General features: G+C 45.5%; 1 protein-coding gene across 1 annotated transcript in view; it reads right to left on the reverse strand.

Annotated features, from left to right (window-relative positions):
- Positions 1–19405, reverse strand: part of dst (dystonin) — a gene marked incomplete at its 5' end in the record, with an annotated part of 175313 nt that overhangs the window by 43606 nt on the left and 112302 nt on the right. Inside the window, 8 exons of the mRNA XM_083658481.1 lie at positions 852–1022; positions 1212–1373; positions 11035–12503; positions 12904–13117; positions 13657–13941; positions 14792–14991; positions 15940–16069; positions 16619–16854. Coding sequence (XP_083514607.1) covers positions 852–1022; positions 1212–1373; positions 11035–12503; positions 12904–13117; positions 13657–13941; positions 14792–14991; positions 15940–16069; positions 16619–16854 — 2867 coding nt within the window. The remainder of the gene's footprint in view (positions 1–851; positions 1023–1211; positions 1374–11034; positions 12504–12903; positions 13118–13656; positions 13942–14791; positions 14992–15939; positions 16070–16618; positions 16855–19405) is intronic.

Genomic DNA, 19405 nt, shown 5'->3' on the forward strand with positions numbered 1-19405 from the left:
GGGAAGACTTATAGGGCGCCTTTAACAAGTTCCGACTGCAAGCATTGCTTTGTGGTGAAGAAAGCATCAATCTCTCAGGCCCAAATTAAGCAGCCATTAACCTGAAAGCTTTTTGTAGGAGCCGCATGTTTGACAATGCATGTCAATGAAAGGAGATGAATGCCAACGCCGTAATGTTTGTGAATTCTCCAGCATTGAAATGGAAAGACTAAAATAGAGTGTGTGGATCAAGTGTGTACTGTGTATGTGAGTGTTTATGTGTGTGTGGATCTAGTGTGCACTGTGTCTGTGAGTGTTTTGTGTGTGGATCGAGTGTGCACTGTGTCTGTGAGTGTTTAGTGTGTGTGGATCTGTGTCTGTGAGTGTTTATGTGTGTGTGGATCTAGTGTGTACTATGTCTGTGAGTGTTTATGTGTGTGTGGATCTAGTGTGCACTGTGTCTGTGAGTGTTTTGTGTGTGGATCGAGTGTGCACTGTGTCTGTGAGTGTTTATGTGTGTGTGGATCTAGTGTGTACTGTGTCTGTGAGTGTTTATGTGTGTGTGGATCTAGTGTGCACTGTGTCTGTGAGTGTTTTGTGTGTGGATCGAGTGTGCACTGTGTCTGTGAGTGTTTATGTGTGTGTGGATCTAGTGTGCACTGTGTCTGTGAGTGTTTTGTGTGTGGATCTAGTGTGTACTGTGTCTGTGAGTGTTTATGTGTGTGTGGATCTAGTGTGCACTGTGTCTGTGAGTGTTTATGTGTGTGTGGATCTAGTGTGCACTGTGTCTGTGAGTGTTTATGTGTGTGTGGATCTAGTGTGCACTGTGTCTGTGAGTGTTGATGTGTGTGTAGCATGTGGTGCCAGCTTACCTTCTGCTCTTGTATCTGTGCCTTGACCACTTTGAACTCGGCAGACGGAGCCTTTTGATTGGCCATGAGCTCCTCGGTGTCAGTCAGCCAGCTGAGCAGTGACTCCAGAGCATCCTGGAACCTCCCACAATGCAACAGGGCTTCGTGCAGCTGGGCCGAACGCTCTGCGACCTACAGAGATCATGTTAAATATAGATATCAGCTGTTTGAAGGCAAAGTCCCCACTAACTCCTTAAAGGAGAACACCGCAACAACTAATAAACAAACAAAAACGAATGAGTCGTTATGCTGCATTCCTCTCAATCTACTTGTATTTGTTACTATGCGAGTCCGGATGGAGGAAGACTATTGACAACCCACCTTTTTGTTGAGGCTGTTCCATTGTGTGTTGACGTCGTCCAGGTCGTCCTCCAGCCTCGTGGTGCTGGTGCCTTTGGCAGCAGTCTGGATCAAACCCTGGCTGAGGGAGTTGACGTCCTGAACATGTGTCTGCAGAGGATCTATCTGCTCTTTCTGAAACGCCTGTTGTCAAATGAAACAAATCAGAGTCAACATGTTAGAGTCAAAGCAGGCCAGAGCAGAGCTGGCATCATCATGTCTTACTTCTTTCTTTGTTGGATATCATTTGGAACTGGACCAGATAAAGCATTTGATTCATTCCCACTTCTAATAAGCAATGGCTGTCTGTTTATTTACAGTGCATTTTTGTGTTACTAGGCAATCGATGCCTAGGCTCGGCCGCTGCGTGGCCTCGCCCGTAGCTCGGCCTCGCCTGCCCTATTGGCGCGTGTGGGTGTGTGTGTTGCTCACTAAATGTTATTGCATCAGTGATGTCACAATGCCTCCTTGTGTGTGTCTGTGTGCCCCATTATTATATCACTGATGACATCATCAGTGTGTGTGTGTGTGTGTGCCCCCCTATGACATCACTGATCAGTCTTGTCACAATGCCTCCTTTTGTGTGTGTGTGTGTGTGTGTGTGTGTGTCTGTCTGTCTGTCTGTCTGTCTGTCTGTCTGTCTGTCTGTCTGTCTGTGTGTGTGTGTGTGTGTGTGTGCGTGCGTGCGTGCGTGCGTGCGTGTGTGTGTGTGTGTCTTATCACATCACTTTTGACATCGCTGATGACATCATCACTGATGATGTCACATCATTAACTAATTAGCCTAATTAAAAAATCCGGCTCCGTCAGGTCACCTGCACGGGTGCGCTTTACACCCCCTGAAAGTTTCAGCCCGATCGCAAGTAAAACGGCCCAGCTGTGGCCAGACACAGAACTTGAAACATCGCCCAAATACTACATTTTATATTATAGAAGATTGACCTTTACCTGAATTAGTTCTTTGAAAGATACCAGAAAGGCATCACTTAGAATAAGAAATACAATCGGATAACCTAGACATTATAATATATATATATTATAATATATATAGCATATAATCTGTCAATCATAGTGTCTAAAGAAATATGAGTCACAAATTAAGCCAGAAAGTAATGCCAGTTCCTGAGATGTAAGAAGAGAGAAGGAGCCAGCACACATGTGCTTCTCAAGTTGTCATCTTGTCATCTGGGTAGTAGCAGCAACAAACGTTTCAGCCAACAGGCCTTCCTTCCTTCCTCAGCACTGAGGACATTTAGTGTGCTGGCTCCATCTCTCTTCTTACCATTATGCTTGTGCCGTGCACCTGAGTTTGGATCATTCCCTTGAGTGTGCTCGCTACGCTACCGCTGTTTTTGACAGTTCCTGAGACGTGAGCGCCTCCACATCCTCTCCAGGTGACTGACGTAAACAACAGCCCCTCTCTAAGCTAGCAGTCAGCAGCTTGTGGACATGGAGGAGAGCAGGGCTATCAGTTAAAGCACAGCTGATCATAATCACACTGACAGACCTCCAGGCTGGACCCGGCATGCGCTGAACCTAATTCAACAGTCGTAATCTGATCTGAAGGAAAGGTCCAAGCCAGAGGGCCCGGAAACACTCCATCTAAAGTGACGCATCATCTCGTCAAACATGTGTCCAACCACCAGCTGATGAACAAACACCCCCGGAAGAAAGAGGCTATTTTGGGCACCTGAGGGGAGAAATATCCCATGAGATCCATGTGGGAACACGCAGCTATGTCCGTCAGTAAGCTCTCGATGTCGTGCTCTGCTGCGTGTGGGAACGCCTGCAAACGGCCATTTGGTAGACAGGCCTCCACCGCCTGCAGGAACTCCTCCAGGTCCTCCATGCAGTACGTGGGCGCCGCTTGTGGCGCGTTGCACGCTTTGGACCGCGGGTGGCGCTCCGCCGCGGGCGCAGAGTTTCCGTACGTCTCTGGCTGTGTGACCACCACACTGACCAGCTCGCAGTCCTCCTGAGATGATGATGCCACATCCTCCAACAGCTCAGCGGTGGGCAGCTCATCGTAGTCCGCTAACGTCCTGGAGCGCCAGCCGGAGCTCTCGTTCTGAGTTCTCAAGGCCGACCCCGAGGACGACCGGCTGATGGAGTATTTGTACTCTCCTCCGTTGGTGATGATGGCCCCCCTCTCATTGAGGCCTATGGTGCAAGGTTCCGCCTGTTGCGGCTGCTGGATGCGGTACAGAGATCTAGAGAGGTTCCCCCTAGCGGGCGAGAAGGGGAAGTCCTCCTGTCCTGAGCTGAGCGACCGGCCCGTTTTCAGGTCCCCGGACGCGTGCATGGCCTCCGAGGACGAGAGGCTCCTGGTGCCCGGGCCCGATCTCTTGCGGGAGCGATGGGCGTGTCGCTCCCTCTCCACAGTGGGGCTGTACAGGCCCGAGTCCTCTTCGGATGTCAGCGAGCTGGTCACACTCCGCCCCCTCCTGCCATTGGCCAGCCCGGGCCTCTCGACGCCCTCCGAGCACAAGGTCCCGCTGCGGCTGGCGTACTCGCCCAGGTTAGTCGGGGCGAACGCCCGCCACGACCGCCGCTGGTGAGGGTGCTCCTTCTTCTCCGCTCCCTGGAGACGCGACTTGGGCAGCAGCACCGTATCGCTCGCTCTGACCACGTCGCCGTTGAGTTTGAGCCCGTCGAAGGGGACCCGGTCGTCCAGCATGGCGGGCTTGCGGGCGCGCAGCTCGAAGGCGCTGGAAGAGGAGAGGACTCCGTTTTTTCCGCACAGGCCGCTGAGGTCCAGCGTGCGGTGCGTGTAGGGCAGGGTGCCTGCGAAGTGGCGGGACGAGAGGCTGCCCTTAGAGCCCGAGTCGATCTGCTCGTTGAGGCGCACCGTGTCGTAGATGGACCTCTGGGGCACGTAGCAGTCGTCAATGTTCAGGTCCTCCTCCTCCTCGCCCTTCCCCACACAGGAGGGGTTCTGACGGAGACAGTCTGGTCTGCTCAGAGGTTTCCCCATCCTCAAGCAACTGTCACTACTGACTCGGAAGAAAACAACACTGCGGATGTAGTCACACGCTTTGAGGTAGATGTCGCTTCAGTGCACAGACAGTATTTGCCAAAATAAAAACAAATAAATACAAAGGTTTTCCTAACAGCTGTTCAAAATAAAATATAATAATATACAATTTCTCAATTATTATATATTTTTTAACAAAAATGTACACGTAGCCTACTAAACACGCCGATTTAAATAGTAAAAAATAAAGCGCTTCAGAATAACAAAAGTAAAATCACACAACGTAAAATACGTCCCAAAGGCCAAAGGAGCATGCGGCGACTTCACAGTCAGCGTGAGAACTGGAGATCCATTCATTCGACGAAGCCACCGATCACCCAGAACGTCTCCTTCTTGGCTCTTGTTGTCTTCATCATTGTTCCTCTGGTCCAAAGTGCTTCTTTTTGTCCCCCCTGAAATCCTTAAGAGCATCCACACAAGCTGGGGGGTCAAGTCTTCAGTGCAACGGGTTATAATATATCCAGACAGAGACAGGTCCAGTCGGCTCTACAATACAACGCGTTATATATCCAGAGACGGGTCCAGTGGGGTCTACAACACATGTTCTATCCAGAGAGACAGGTCCAGTTGAAGCTCTGGGGCAGTTCTGAGCTGGTAGGTACTTCCCTGGATAAACAAAACAGCCGGTCCTTTCTCTCTCCTCGCTCCCCTCGTAATGACAGACACCCTCCTCCCTGGCAGGGCAGCAGGTCTCATGCCCCGCCCCCGCCCATTATTCAGACCAACATCTGCCACAACTCCATTTGTGCTGCTGAGGGCCCGGGCTCCGGGACTGCTGATTGGTGGACGCATGACCCTTCCCCCGCCCCCCCCACCCCTCTATATTCTAATTCCCCTTATGCCTGCACGGCCTATATGATGACTGAACTTCTCAGCCATCTCCTGCACCCTGAAACACAATCAGTCACTCTCCTTCTCATTCTCTCTCCCAGCCAAGAAGGGAAAAAACAGAGCAGCAGGCGGCAGCAGCAGCAGCTCCTCCCACTCTGATGACATCACAGCACTCTGATGACATCATCATCACAGCACGCTGAAATAGATACACTCTCTCTGTGTTGCTCTGGCGGACGGTTGCTGTGGACCCTGCAGATATTCTTAATTACTGTGGAATGCTGAGGGAGGCACAGGTCCCAGGTAATTTAACACCGGCGGCTCTGCCAAGTACAAGAAGAAGAAGGGGCTTTTTTTTTATGTCCGCTGAGCGGAGTGAGAGAGGAGAGGAGGAGGAGGAGGAGGAGGAGGAGAGGGAGACATCATGAAAGGAATTCATTTCTTGTTTCCCGAAAGATTCGTCCGCGGCACAGACAGAAGCTTAGTGAGGAGTTGAACAAGACAACAACTCCCTAGTCCGGTTCTCCGTGCTTGAGAGGACAAGATAAACTTTCAGATCTGGTGGGATTTAGACGGGACGTCCAGCAACTGAATCCTACATACTTTTGACATAATCTGCCCTTTGAGTTATGGGAGACAAATTATTTATTTTGACCTCCTTCCCGGCTGTTGCAGGTCCCTTTCTTTGTCCAGGCTGTCCTCCCCCCCTGATGCCTTTCAAGATTCTTTTTTTTTTTTACATTTTTATATAACACGTGAATCCTTGTTTTTCACTCGGGCAATTCAGGCCAAAGGTTATGGAGAGGCCACGTGAAATTAGCGAGAAAAGCTCTTTCAATAGCGCCACTCATCAGTCTCTGCAAAGAATGGGTGTGAATGACATCAGGCCATTATCAAGGACAGAGGAATTTCGACCACAGCGTGGTGGAGAACTACGAGCCAAGCTCAAATCAGACAGGATGAGAACCTCCATCGCTCACTCTGAAGGATACCTGGCTGCTATTCAAACTACACCAGTTGTATTATTGTGAAAATTTAACTATTATTAAAGGAACACTCCGCCCATTTTCAACCAGCTTTGTATCATTAGAACATCAGTAGTATATCAGAAAACTGTAAACGCTTTTGAAGTCTGTCATTTAATTTGACAGTTATTGAGTGTTAAAGTGTGGACCAGTGACATCACTGGTCCACACTAACTCAAATTAATAACTCATTAACTCAAATCAACTCTCAATAACTGTCAAACTATTCATCATTCATCTAGTTTGACAGTTATTGAGAGTTGATTTGAGTTAATGAGTTATTCATTTGAGTTAGTGTGGACCAGTGATGTCACTGGTCCACACTTTAACACTCAATAACTGTCAAATTAAATGACAGACTTCAAAACAGTTTACAGTTTTCTGATATACTACTGATGTTCTAATGATACAAAGCTGGTTGAAAACGGGCGGAGTGTTCCTTTAACTCTAAATCTTCACTTCACTTGAGCAAGTTATCGTTAGAGCAAAAGGACGTATAGGGAGGTTTCATGTTTCACCGCTATGTGTGGCAGTGAGTCAGACACTGTGTGGCCCCCGCAATGACACTCTTTTACCTCATCGACTTCAATGACCGGAATACGATGATTCACAAGAGAGACATTCTTTACGAATGGCAAGATACACTGATGTAATGTCTGAGTAGTAAGACATTACATCTCCCAAGCCCCAAAAGGATTTACGTCACCATAGCCTCCCCTTTAAAGTATACATGAAAGTACACATGCACCATAGCCTCCCCTTTGAGGTATACATGAAAGTATATACATGTACCATAGCCTCCCCTTTGAGGTATACATGAAAGTATACATGCACCATAGCTTCCCCTTTAAGGTATACATGACAGTACGGACAGTACACATGCACCATAGCCCTTTAAGGTATACATGAAAGTACACATGCACCATAGCCCTTTAAGGTATACATGAAAGTACACATGCACCATAGCCCTTTAAGGTATACATGAAAGTATACATGCACCATAGCCTCCCCTTTAAGGTATACATGAAAGTACACATGCACCATAGCCCTTTAAGATATACATGAAAGTACACATGCACCATAGCCTCCCCTTTAAGGTATACATGAAAGTACACATGCACCATAGCCTTACATGAAAGTATACATGCACCATAGCCTCCCCTTTAAAGTATACATGAAAGTATACATGCACCATAGCCTCCCCTTTGAGGTATACATGAAAGTATATACATGTACCATAGCCTCCCCTTTGAGGTATACATGAAAGTACACATGCACCATAGCCTCCCCTTTAAGGTATACATGAAAGTACACATGCACCATAGCCTCCCCTTTAAGGTATACATGAAACTATACATGCACCATAGCCTCCCCTTTAAGGTATACATGAAAGTACACATGCACCATAGCCTCCCCTTTGAGGTATACATGAAAGTATACATGCACCATAGCCTCCCCTTTAAGGTATACATGAAAGTATACATGCACCATAGCCTCCCCTTTAAGGTATACATGAAAGTACACATGCACCATAGCCTCCCCTTTGAGGTATACATGAAAGTACACATGCACCATAGCCTCCCCTTTGAGGTATACATGAAAGTATATACATGTACCATAGCCTCCCCTTTGAGGTATACATGAAAGTATACATGCACCATAGCCTCCCCTTTAAGGTATACATGAAAGTATACATGCACCATAGCCTCCCCTTTGAGGTATACATGAAAGTACACATGCGCCATAGCCTCCCCTTTGAGGTATACATGAAAGTATATACATGTACCATAGCCTCCCCTTTGAGGTATACATGAAAGTATACATGCACCATAGCCTCCCCTTTAAGGTATACATGAAAGTATACATGCACCATAGCCTCCCCTTTAAGGTACATGAAAGTATACATGCACCATAGCCTCCCCTTTAAGGTACATGAAAGTACACATGCACCATAGCCTCCCCTTTAAGGTACATGAAAGTATACATGCACCATAGCCTCCCCTTTAAGGTACATGAAAGTACACATGCACAAGAGGTTCCTCTGTAAAACCTCCACAAATCTAATCTGAAAAACAACAAGGGTATAAACACAAGGAGTGAGGGGCGGCTCTTTCCAACCTTGACCTAAAATGGTAACAGCACATGCAATGGACTGATCCAATGGCGTCTTTCTCTGTTTCTGTCTTGAACAGCACATGAAATGGACTGATCCAAGTGGCGTCTTTCTCTGTTTCTTTCTTTCTTTCTCACCAGCTGCCAAAAGACTGCCCAGTTCCTAGTTACAGTAACAAGAACCCCGTCCACAGAATACAACACAGAAGAATGTACTCTAACAAAATCATCTCAAGTCTTCTGGCATCAAAACAGACTGAAACCAAATAAAGAAATAACTTCGGTTCCAATTCTGCTCAGATGTGCTGTGTTTTTTTTATTCTTCTGTGGATGCTCAACCCTGATGAGGAGCCTATGTTGGTAGGAATAAGTACAAAGGGGATTTTCCACTAGCAGCTGAGGAGGGTGTGCGTGTGCATGGCCTATCAACCCACACTGCTGATAGGACAAAGACAAAAACAACCATGACAAGCGTTGCTCAGCAACACTTTGAATCAATCAGTTGTTTGATGGCTACCCCTCAAAATCTTTTGACTAAACACCCAAAGCACAGATAGAAGTTCCACACTGGGCATGAAACCCCCCCATGATATTTTAATCCATGTAACTCAACTGGAGATCGAGACTTACTGCGTAAGTTAGTGCATTTTTTTTTAAATAAAATCCCTTGACCTATAGCCTATGTTTGGATGGGTATGTGTCATTTTGCATGCCGTGCTGTTTACATTGTTTTGATCTCATACTATGGCTTATGGATAAATAACCGTTTGAATCATTTCAATTCTAAATGTAGGTTAATCCTCTTTTGTCGACTCCACAGGAATTCACAGGCTTTTAGTACATTTTGCATTTATCTGTCTATAAGTCTTATGGCTAATGGCTAACCCTTGTGTACAGTAAATCCCTCACTGATATGCCAACAATGGCTGCCCTCCACAATTTGTAGGCAACATGGACACATCTTACGAGGTCTATTGATTAGTTAGTTATCAAAAGAGAAAAATTTGCTTCGAAGGTTCCAAAATATTCTCGTTGATTAACACGTAAAGTACAGAACTTGGCCCTGGGCTAACTGGCATCTGTGTCAAAAGGGTGCAAAGTGATCAGTAGCCAGTTGAATGTCGAGAGGGAAAAGCACTGGACTGTCAATGAGAGGGGATCAGGAGGCAGACCTAGCTTCATTTCTGGGACCAATGGAACACCCTGCTGGTGACCACCTGGCTCTGATGGTCCTCCCCTCACCCACCACTGTTGCATATGGGCCACAGCCTCTTTGTTAGCACCAGATGCCCTCAAACCAGCAATCCCCAGAGGATCGCCACGCACCGAGCCAGTCAAGTGCCTGCTAGTCATTCACACCGCCCCCACAAGGGCTTTAGGGCAAGGCTGCACCACCTACAACACTGAACAGAGTTCCTGCAATTAGAGTGGTGTTAAAATAGGAGGTTATGAGGTTAAACTAGGAGAGGCTATAGATATTAGCCTGGATGATGTCATGTAACAAGATTCAATTAGCCTATCATTTCTCAGCAACTACAAATAAGTGGAGAAGCGTAATCCGGTAGCACACAAAATAATCTCCGGATAAAAGAAAAACAATTACAATATAACACGCTTTATGTTTCAAAACTGAATTACACAGCAATAAATAAATAAATAAATAAATAAATAACTAAATAAATAAATAAACAAATAAACAAACAAACAAACAAACAAACAAACAAACAAATAAATGTATGTTGCACCATTCTGTGCAGATTCCAGTCTCTAATTGCTGGAAACGTACTTTGATGGTAAGCAGTCACCGTTTGTCATATTTCTATTTCGGCAGGGCTCACCCGTTGACCAAACCACTCAAACAGATGGTCATAATTATCCCTTTCATTGGGCTGAGTTAACTAGAGGGAGCAATGACTTTTTCACACTCTCAGATTGCATTACATGGCATTACATTCCACCACCGAGCAAGTGACAGGAGCACCAAAGCCTGGTCCCTATTGATCTCAGAACCTACAACTATATCTAGATCTATATAAAGGACTACAACCCAACACAACAATCTGACCAAATCAATGTGAAAAAACTAAATCAGAAAATAAAACAGGGGGCAAATACTTTTCCACAGCACTACTGTAGCCTGTTTGAAAAAAAAGAAATGTATTGGTATTTTTTCGCTCCATATACGGGGGATATATATATATATATATATATATATATATATATACACACACATATATATATATATACACACACACATATATATATTATATATATATATATATAATGTATATATATATATATGGAAAATGTTACTTAATAAAAACAGGACAGTGTGTGAGGAGGATTACAATCCCTCTGGCACAATTACTGTATATCATCAAGTTCACTAGTGTGGCAACTGAAATTGAACTGAACTGAACTGGAATTTTCCTGACATCCTACTAAATTATTTATCGACACAGAAGAGCAAAATGCAGCTTTGTCAAATTTTTGCATTTGAGCCTTAAAAGGAGAACTTCGCCGAAAAACAATGCTGATTTATTTTGCACATGATGTCACACATAATATCTGAAAAGTTAGGTTGTGGACCAATGATATCATTCATGCACAATGACATCACTCATCCACGACTTAACTCAAATCAACTCTCAATAACCATCAGTGTCAAACTGAATGAGTGCGTGCAAAACAGTTTACAGTTTTCGGATATGTGTGAGATCATGTGCAAAATAAATCAGCATTGTTTTCCAGCAAAGTTGTGCTTTAATGAGAGAAATGTTGACATGAGGATGACCTACTGTACCTTAAAGGCCTCCAGCTGTTGGTTGATAACGTCTGTCTCCATGCCGACCGCCTCCTGGGACTCTTCCTTGTCCACAGCTCTGCGTAGCTTCTCTGTCAGCTGCTGGAGTTTAGCATACAGCTCCTCGAGACTGCTGAGAGTACTCTGCACCTGAGCCTCTCTGCCTTTGGCTCTGTCCAACAGTTTGCCACACTGCTTGCTGAGAGCATCCAGGTCTCTCTTCAGGCCCAGCAGGTCAGGTGAGGCTTCGGTCTCCAGCATCTTCTTGCAGCTGTCACCAGCGTTGGCCGTGTTGGCCATCAGCTCCTGCAGTCTAGCCACAAAGCGTTGGATGCTGTCCTGCTGCTCTTTGAGAACGGCCAAGTCACGATCCACTGGCACCATGCTGTCCAACTCATCGTCCAGGTCTGTGAATCGGGCGAACATCTCACGGATTTGGTTTTGGAACTGGCCGATACCCTGCAGCTTACCTTCCAAGGTTAAACATGTCTCCTCTACGTTCTTGCTTAGGGAGCTGTAGTCTTTCTCTAGGCCGTCGGCTTGCAGTAAGAGATCCGTCACGCCATCAGCATCCGGGACGTCCACTACAAGATCCTTGGCTAGACTCTTGAGGTGCTCCACCTGGTTGTGCACTCCCTCTAAACTCTTCTGTTGGGCCTTCATGTTGGTCAAGTTCTTGTTGCTGTATGCCTGTACTCCCAGTGATTCACAGGCATCCACCTGCTTCTTAGCTCCCTCAATCTGACACTTGGCCTCTTTGTAGGAGTCGTTAAATTCCTTCAAAGTGTGCGAGATCTTCTCCAGGGAATCCCTCTTGCTCTGCAGACCCTCCATTACACTGTCCACTCTTTTGCCAATGGCAGCCTTCTCCTCTTTAATGGCGTCAACGTCTGTATTGGCCGCCTCGATGAGGCTATCTGCAGCCGTGTTGAGCTGCTCTACCATCGCTCGGTGCTTGTCCACATCCTTCTGGAGGGTTTTCACCTGAGAGATCGAGCTCTCTACCGCCACAGGATCGACAGTGAGTTTGACGCGGCCCTCGCTGGCCTCGGACTCCTGAATCCAAGAGTGGAGTTTCTCTGCGTGCTCCTGATACTTCTGAGCCCTCTGCAGAGCAACCTGGAGTTTGTCACCTCGTTCCACTGAGCCCTTCTTCACCTCGTCCCAGTTGGAACAGAGAGCAGAGAGCTGCCCCTGTAGCGCCAACCTTTCCGCACCATCAGTGTTCTGCAGGAGCATCTCGCCTTCGCCGATGATGCTGTTGTAAGGTTCCTCGTGTTCACTGAGGGCCTTCTGGAGGGTACTGTGCTCATCCAGGCTCTGTTGGAGGATGTCTGCTTTGGCAGAGATGGACTGAGGCTTAGACTGGACCTGGAGCTTCTCACCCAGCCAGCACTGGAAGTCTTTGGAGGTCTGATGGAACTGCTGAGAGCTGGCAAAGGTTGAGTTCAGCTGCTGGATCCGCTTTGCTATGGAAGGGAAATGTAACCGTTAGTTTGGGTTTGTTCCAGTGTAATTATACAATTACAGTAACTACTGTAGGTGATAAGATAAGAATGACTATTTCTGACATTTGAATTTCACTATATACAATGATTACCATTTGAACTGCATTTTGACTTTTTACTATAAAAGTTTACTTAAATAAAATAATGTTTCAGTTACAAGATTTATAGCGATTACTACAATTCGGCCAATTGGGAAGTTGGTGCAGAAACAGATTTCTAATGACACAATCCCCCGCTCCTTTTATGGATCTAATTCTCTTTGTGTCATAAAATAAACATTTGTTAAAAAAATATTAAACGCAAATAGGATGATTTCTCCTTTCCAATCAATACAACCTGCAGTTATGAATTAAAGACAAACCTGTTTTCTCTTCCAGCTGTTTGAATGGCTTGCTGACACTCTCCAGCTGCCTGGCTAGGTCCGCTTTAAGATAATCCTCGGTCACCATGGCTGTGAGGTCAGCGCTGAGGGCCTCAGCCTCCCTCAGCCTGGTCCTCTCCTCTCTCAGCTGGCTGGAGATGGTCTGGACCTCCTCCAGTTGCTTCTTCACAGCGTCGGGCTGGGTGCTGTGGCCCTGCTGGCAGGATTGGGAGGGTTACTTTAAAAATGTAATCCGATACAATTACTAATGACCTGTTAAAAATTGTAATCATGTAATCCAAGTAGTGTATCACAATATTAAAGTAAGGTAACTGATTACTTTCTGTTACTTTTGCATTACTTTTTTACAAATTTCCTGCATTTGACCTTCCAGTATGTGTTGGTTACAGCAGCGCTTAGCCCGTCTATCTGTGTCGCCTGTTTCTCATTAATAATAGTACAGTGAAAAATAACAGTGTCAGCTGGTGCAACTGCACCGCAGACTGTTATTTCACAAACTGTGATGAGATTGGGTTGGATCAGAGTGGTGTTGTATGAGTGAAGTGTTGTAATGTCGTTCTTTATTTTAAAATGAATTTTAAAATTTTAATCCTGCTAGTAAATCCCAATTTTTACTAAATGTAACTGGAATCTCGATTGCATATTTTTTTCTGTAAGGGATTACAGTTACAGTCTTTTTGTAATCTGATTACGTAATCCCGTTACATGTCATCCATTACTCCCAAAACCTGCCTGCTGGTTGCTGAGCTGAGTCTCCAGCGTAGCGGTGCTGTGACTGAGACTTCGCAGCAGCTCCTGGAACTGGCCCGTCTTGACGGTCGCCTGGTCGATGAGGCTGTCTCGCTGGCCCAGCTGCCCGGTCAGGCCCTGCCACTTCTGGGTGACGGCAGCCAGCTGCTCCCTCACCAGCTTCCCACTTGTCGGGTCCTGCTTGCCCGAGGAGCTCAGGATGGCAGAGGCAGCTTCTTCCAGCTGTTCGTATTGAGGCTTTCGACTCTTAAACTCGTTCTGGAGGATCTAGGGGGGGGGGGGGCAGACAAAAATCAGAAAAACCCATCACAAAACCAGAAGAAATATTTATTCTAAATTAGGGATGTTAATGATTCATTGACAATCGATTAATCGCTGTTAAGAATTTGATCACTCAAACATATATTAACCGATTAATCGACAATGTACTGTAGGCTATGTGCTATTTTTCATTTTTTTTTGCTAACATTTAAATTTCACTGCTTATACAGAGGAAGAAGAAAACCAAAAGCAAACAGGCAAAAAGTTTACAGTATTCATTGTAAACATTGTAATACAATGAGGAAATACAGCACATCTACAAGCACAATGACAGCTAGTGCACAGTTTGGTTGGCTGATTGTTGAGTAGGCTTAGATGCAGGTGTAAAAACCCGCATTTAGCATTTTTTATTTTGTAGGTCAAAAGTTGTTTTTAAGATGATTCATCAATTAACATGACCAATTAATCAATTAAGGAAATTGAATTGAATTAAGGAAAATTCGAAAGGCAATGTGTAATGCTTGAAGCACCAGAAGCATCTCAGAAGCAGCGCGTCACGGAAGCACAGAGAAGGGGCCTTGCCATTCACACCAGAATCGCGCTGTTTTGCCCCGCGCCGGTCACAACTTGTATTGACTTCATGCCTGGCTGCACACGGCCGCTCGCATCACGTGTCAAAAATAGACCCGACGCCAAAACTCTCGCTGCACGCGTCGCGAGGCAACGCTTTGCGATCGATCTCCCCTGTTAACAAGGACGACCAAAATAAACTGCCTCGCAGAGGCGTCGCTTCAGCGTCGGATACGCGTCTGGTGTGTAAGCCTAAAATTCTACCCATAATATTCACTGTAGTTACCTGGACTTGTTGCTTCTGCATTTTGAGCATGTTGGGGTCCATAGAGAGCGGTCCAAGGACACTCATCATCAGCTCTTTCTCCGAGAGCCACTGGCTGAGCTGCGGCTGGCTGGTCTGGAAGAGGTCCAGGTTCCTGTTGGACTCCTCCAGGTGCTGCTTCCTCTCCTCCACACAGCCGCTGACCTCCGTCCAGGCAACATCTAGGCAGGAGGGCAGAACAATCACACCAGTCTGCATTAGTCAGCACAGGAGCAGCGTCTCAGTAAGCCTCCCCCTGTGTGGGACTTAGCACCACGCCTGTGCCAATTTAAGTCGTGTGGCGGGGGCCAGGTATTCAGACACGCTCACATTCTGTTAACCCATTGATACCTGATGCAGCATTTGTGTGTGTATCCCTTTAAGACCGCGAACCGCGTCAACGCGGTTCGCGGTCTTAAAGGGGTACACACACAAATGAGGGATATACCGTACACGCAAATGCTGCATCAGGTATCAATGGGTAAGGGACATCGAACTTTGCTTTTACCTTGGGCTGTGTAGCGTCCTGGACATTATATAACTGCTGCACAATCTGTGATTCTCTGTTATCTGTGTTGAATCGCTTTCTTTATGTTATAAAACGAAAAAAGAGTAATACTGAAAATCTTCTGACTAGATTTCAACATTTGCTGGTTTTACCAGCGATTCACCAATCAGTGCAGAGGGGGACTAATGATTGGCCACTCAACAGCCCAACGGGCGAGACTAAGTCGTTGTCAAGTACAATTTACTTTGAAATCTGTAACACTGCTTGGAAGGCATTTATTGATTAATTTATTATTATTCAAAGGGAAGATATTTTTTTTGTTTGCATTCTCCCGACTGGATTAACTAACGTTAGATTCAGGCTGGTACGTTGGTGGTCTTCAGTGATTGGTTAGGGCCCGGAGAATGGAATTTCCCTGTGGGGATCCCCTCATAGAAATAACTTAAACAGAGGGCAATCTCAGACTAGAAGGTGGAAATGAGTGTAGCGAGTTGACACTTCAGTGATATCAGGCTCGTATTGTGATACATTTTTGCCCCCGTGGGATTGAAAGTAACTGACAGGTTCAGTGTCATAAACTAGCTGGGAACATCTGGAGACAAAGCCTTGTATTGGTGCATACCTAGCTGTGCCAGCATTTGCTTCCAATGTGCTGCCTCAGGAGAGTTTGGGTGATTCTCTATCAAGTGGAGGAGCTTCTCTCTGGTCTTCTGGAGCTGTTCCTGCTTCTGTTTAATCTCATCTTCAAATGCCTGAAAGAATTAATAGAATATATATATATATATATATATATACAGTATATATATGATTAGCTGGTCAAACATCATTATGTTGAATGCTCTGATTTGTGCTGTTTTGCTTGACTGTCTCCTACCTAACAGAACAATATTCAGCAGTCAGTCTGTTTTGTGCACAGTTAGAAAACAATAGTTGAGCCACCTATAACATTTTCTATACCTTCTAGTGCTGCAACTATCGATTATTTTCATTATTAATCTGACCATTTTCTTCTCGATTAATCGAGTAGTTGTTTGGTCTATAAGATGTCAGAAATGATAATAATAATCATAATCATAATAAAAAAGGATCAGTGTTTCACAAAGCCCAAGATGACATCCTCAAATTTGTTTTGTCCACAACCCAAAGATATTCAGTTTACAGTTTATAGAGGAGTAAAGAACCCAGGGAATATTCACATTTGAGAAGCTGAAATCAGAGAATTCTGACTTTTCTTTCTCTTAAAAAATTACTCAAAGCGATTAATCGATTATCAAGATAGTTGTCGTTGTCAGCTCTAGTACCTTCTGTTGCTCAAGCTGTGTTTTCATTGAGTCTTTCTCTGTGGCTGCATGGTTCCAGGCCGCTGCGGTCTTCTTCATGTCCTTCAGCCATGTGATCATGAGGTCCGTGTCCTCCTGGACGTCTCTCAGCTCGTGCACCAGACTGCTCAGCTCCGCAGCTCGGCTCTTCAGCAGCTCCCCCAGGTTCTCATAGCCCTCGTTGATGAACAACGTGTTCTGCTGAATGACCATCAGCTCTGTGGACCCCAGACAGATATACATCAAATGACCTTACTAGGATCATATTTTAGTCTACCTCACAGAAAGTGGTCTCAGAGCCCTCACAATATGACACTAGCAATGTTCTCGTCTTATGGTCAAAGTCAAAGGTCAAAGGTTAACTGGTATCTTCGGACAAAACTACAACGGAGACGACTTCCGGTTGTAGCATGTAGAGGAAGGACGCTCGAGGGGAGGCTCTCGGTCTACTTTTGCTATTTTCTTGTTTTATCAAGCTTTTTCTCTGAAACTTTTGTGAAAACGGTCGAGTAGGATTCACTTTGGAGTTTTGCTTGTGAAATGAGCGTGGGGTCTGCGAAGCCTAGGAGCAGCGCACGAACAACTAAGGCACAAATAGCGGCTACACGTGCTAGCACCAACGCAGCATTGAAGCTAGCATCATTTGCAGCACCCGCACCCGAGGCTAGCAAAGCCAAAAGCAAAACTGATAGCGTTATGCCCATCACGATGGAACAACTGTCCGCGGAATTCGCAAAGCAGAGGGCGTCACTCAAAGATGATTTCTCAGCCCTGATCCAAGAATCCACTAAACCACTACAAGCCTCTATGGACTCACTACAAACAACAGTGAACTCTTTCCAGAACCGCCTGTCCTCTGTGGAGTCAGTGTCCGGCGACAACTTTGCACGTTTAACGTCAGCAGAGTCCACCATTAAAACGCTCCAAACCCAAAACCAGTCTCTTTTGGACCGTGTTGACGATCTCGAAAATCGGTCTCGGAGGGCTAATCTCCGTGTACTTAACATCCCCGAGGGCAGTGAGGACGGTAAGGACCCACTGAAGTTCATGTCGGAGCTGCTGATACAAGTGATGGGACCCGACGTCTTCCCTGCGCCGCCTGAATTGGAGCGAGCCCACCGGACCCCGACCACCAGGTATGCCGGTCGCCAAGAGAAGAATCCCCGCACATTCCTGGTCTGTTTCTCCAGATTCCAGCAGAAGGAGGCTGCGCTACGCTGGGCCAGGAACCACGAGCTGAAATATCAAGGAGCTGTTTTAAGGATCTATCAAGACCTCAGCACAGCACTCGCCAAAAAGCGGGCCGCATTCAATGGTATAAAGCAAGCGTTATACCGAAAGAACGTGCGGTTCCACCATCTGTACCCGTCACGGCTGCGTGTGATGCATGGAAACGACGTGCGCATTTTCGATTCGCCTGATGAAGCTCAACAGTTTTACGATCAGAGGATCAGTAAGGAGTAGTAATATGGCTACTCTTTCTTTCTTTGGGCCGTACCGTACGCCACGGAGCTGGTTAATGTCACCCGAACTGGCTTGATAAATGTGGATTTTTTTATTTTCTTTATTTCTTTCCTTTTGAATTCATCCGGCCAGCAGCCTTAAGACTCAAGGTATTGTCACTCTCACTGATGTTATTGCTGTGCTAATTTATGTTGTAAAGAACACTTAATTTCTTATAGTTTACATTACATTACATTACACATAACGTTCAGCCCAAAAGAAAATGGAACGGAACGCGCTTCCTTAAGAAGGCCTCTAGAGGGCGATTTAGGCTAAGAGTATTATTATTTTCACTGAGAATGACCCGCCTGTAGGCAGATGATGTATGCGTGAACACTATGTGCTATGTGCATGGGTAATGCTGGTTATACACAAGATATGGGTGTGTCTGTTATTGTCTAATGTTTTTTTTTTTTATGATTATACTGATTGGGGCTGCAACTAGCATTGTTTTCATTACGAGTACCCTTTACCTGGGCCATACGCTATGAAGCTGGTTAATACCACCCAACTGGCGTAATACATGTTTTTTTTTATTTTCCCCTTGAATTCATCCGGCCAGCAGCCCTAAGTCTCAAAATATTGTCACTCTCTCTGACGTTATTGCTGGGCTAATTTATAATGTAACTTAAACTGGCTTGAAAAATGCAAAAAAAAAAAAAAATCTTCTTTTCTTTCCTTTTGAATGAATCCAGCCAGCAGCCCTAGGACTCAAGATATGGTCACTTTCTCTGTGATGTTATCGCTGGGCTAATTTATATTGTAAAGAACACTTGATTTTCTATAGTTTACCATTACGCAAATATATACACAAGCCAAATCATTTTCAGCCCAAACAAACCAACCATCAGGAACGAGAGAATGACGCGCTTTCTTAGAAGCCCTCTAGAGGGCGACTTAGGCTAAGAATATTTTTGACTGAGAAATGACTCACCTGTAGGCTGGTGATACCAGCTTGATCACTTCACATGGCCACTTTTCAATTCCCCCCGTACTCCGTGTATGGGTTTACACAAGACATGGGCTTGTTTGTTATTGTAATATGCTCTTTATGATTATATTGATTGGGGATGCAATGCAACTGCCGATTGTTTTAATTGTCAATTGATATGTCGATAATTATTGATTATTTTCTTTATTAATCGGGTGGTTGTTTGGTCTACAGAGGGTTGGAGAAGTGTAAAATGTCGATCATTGTTTCTCCGGGCGCAAGATGACGTCCTCAAAATGTCTTGTTTTGACCACAGCCCGGGGATATTCACTTTA

The sequence above is a fragment of the Poromitra crassiceps genome (assembly GCF_964638095.1).
Source record: "Poromitra crassiceps genome assembly, chromosome: 22".
Classification (NCBI taxonomy): Eukaryota; Metazoa; Chordata; class Actinopteri; order Beryciformes; family Melamphaidae; genus Poromitra; species Poromitra crassiceps.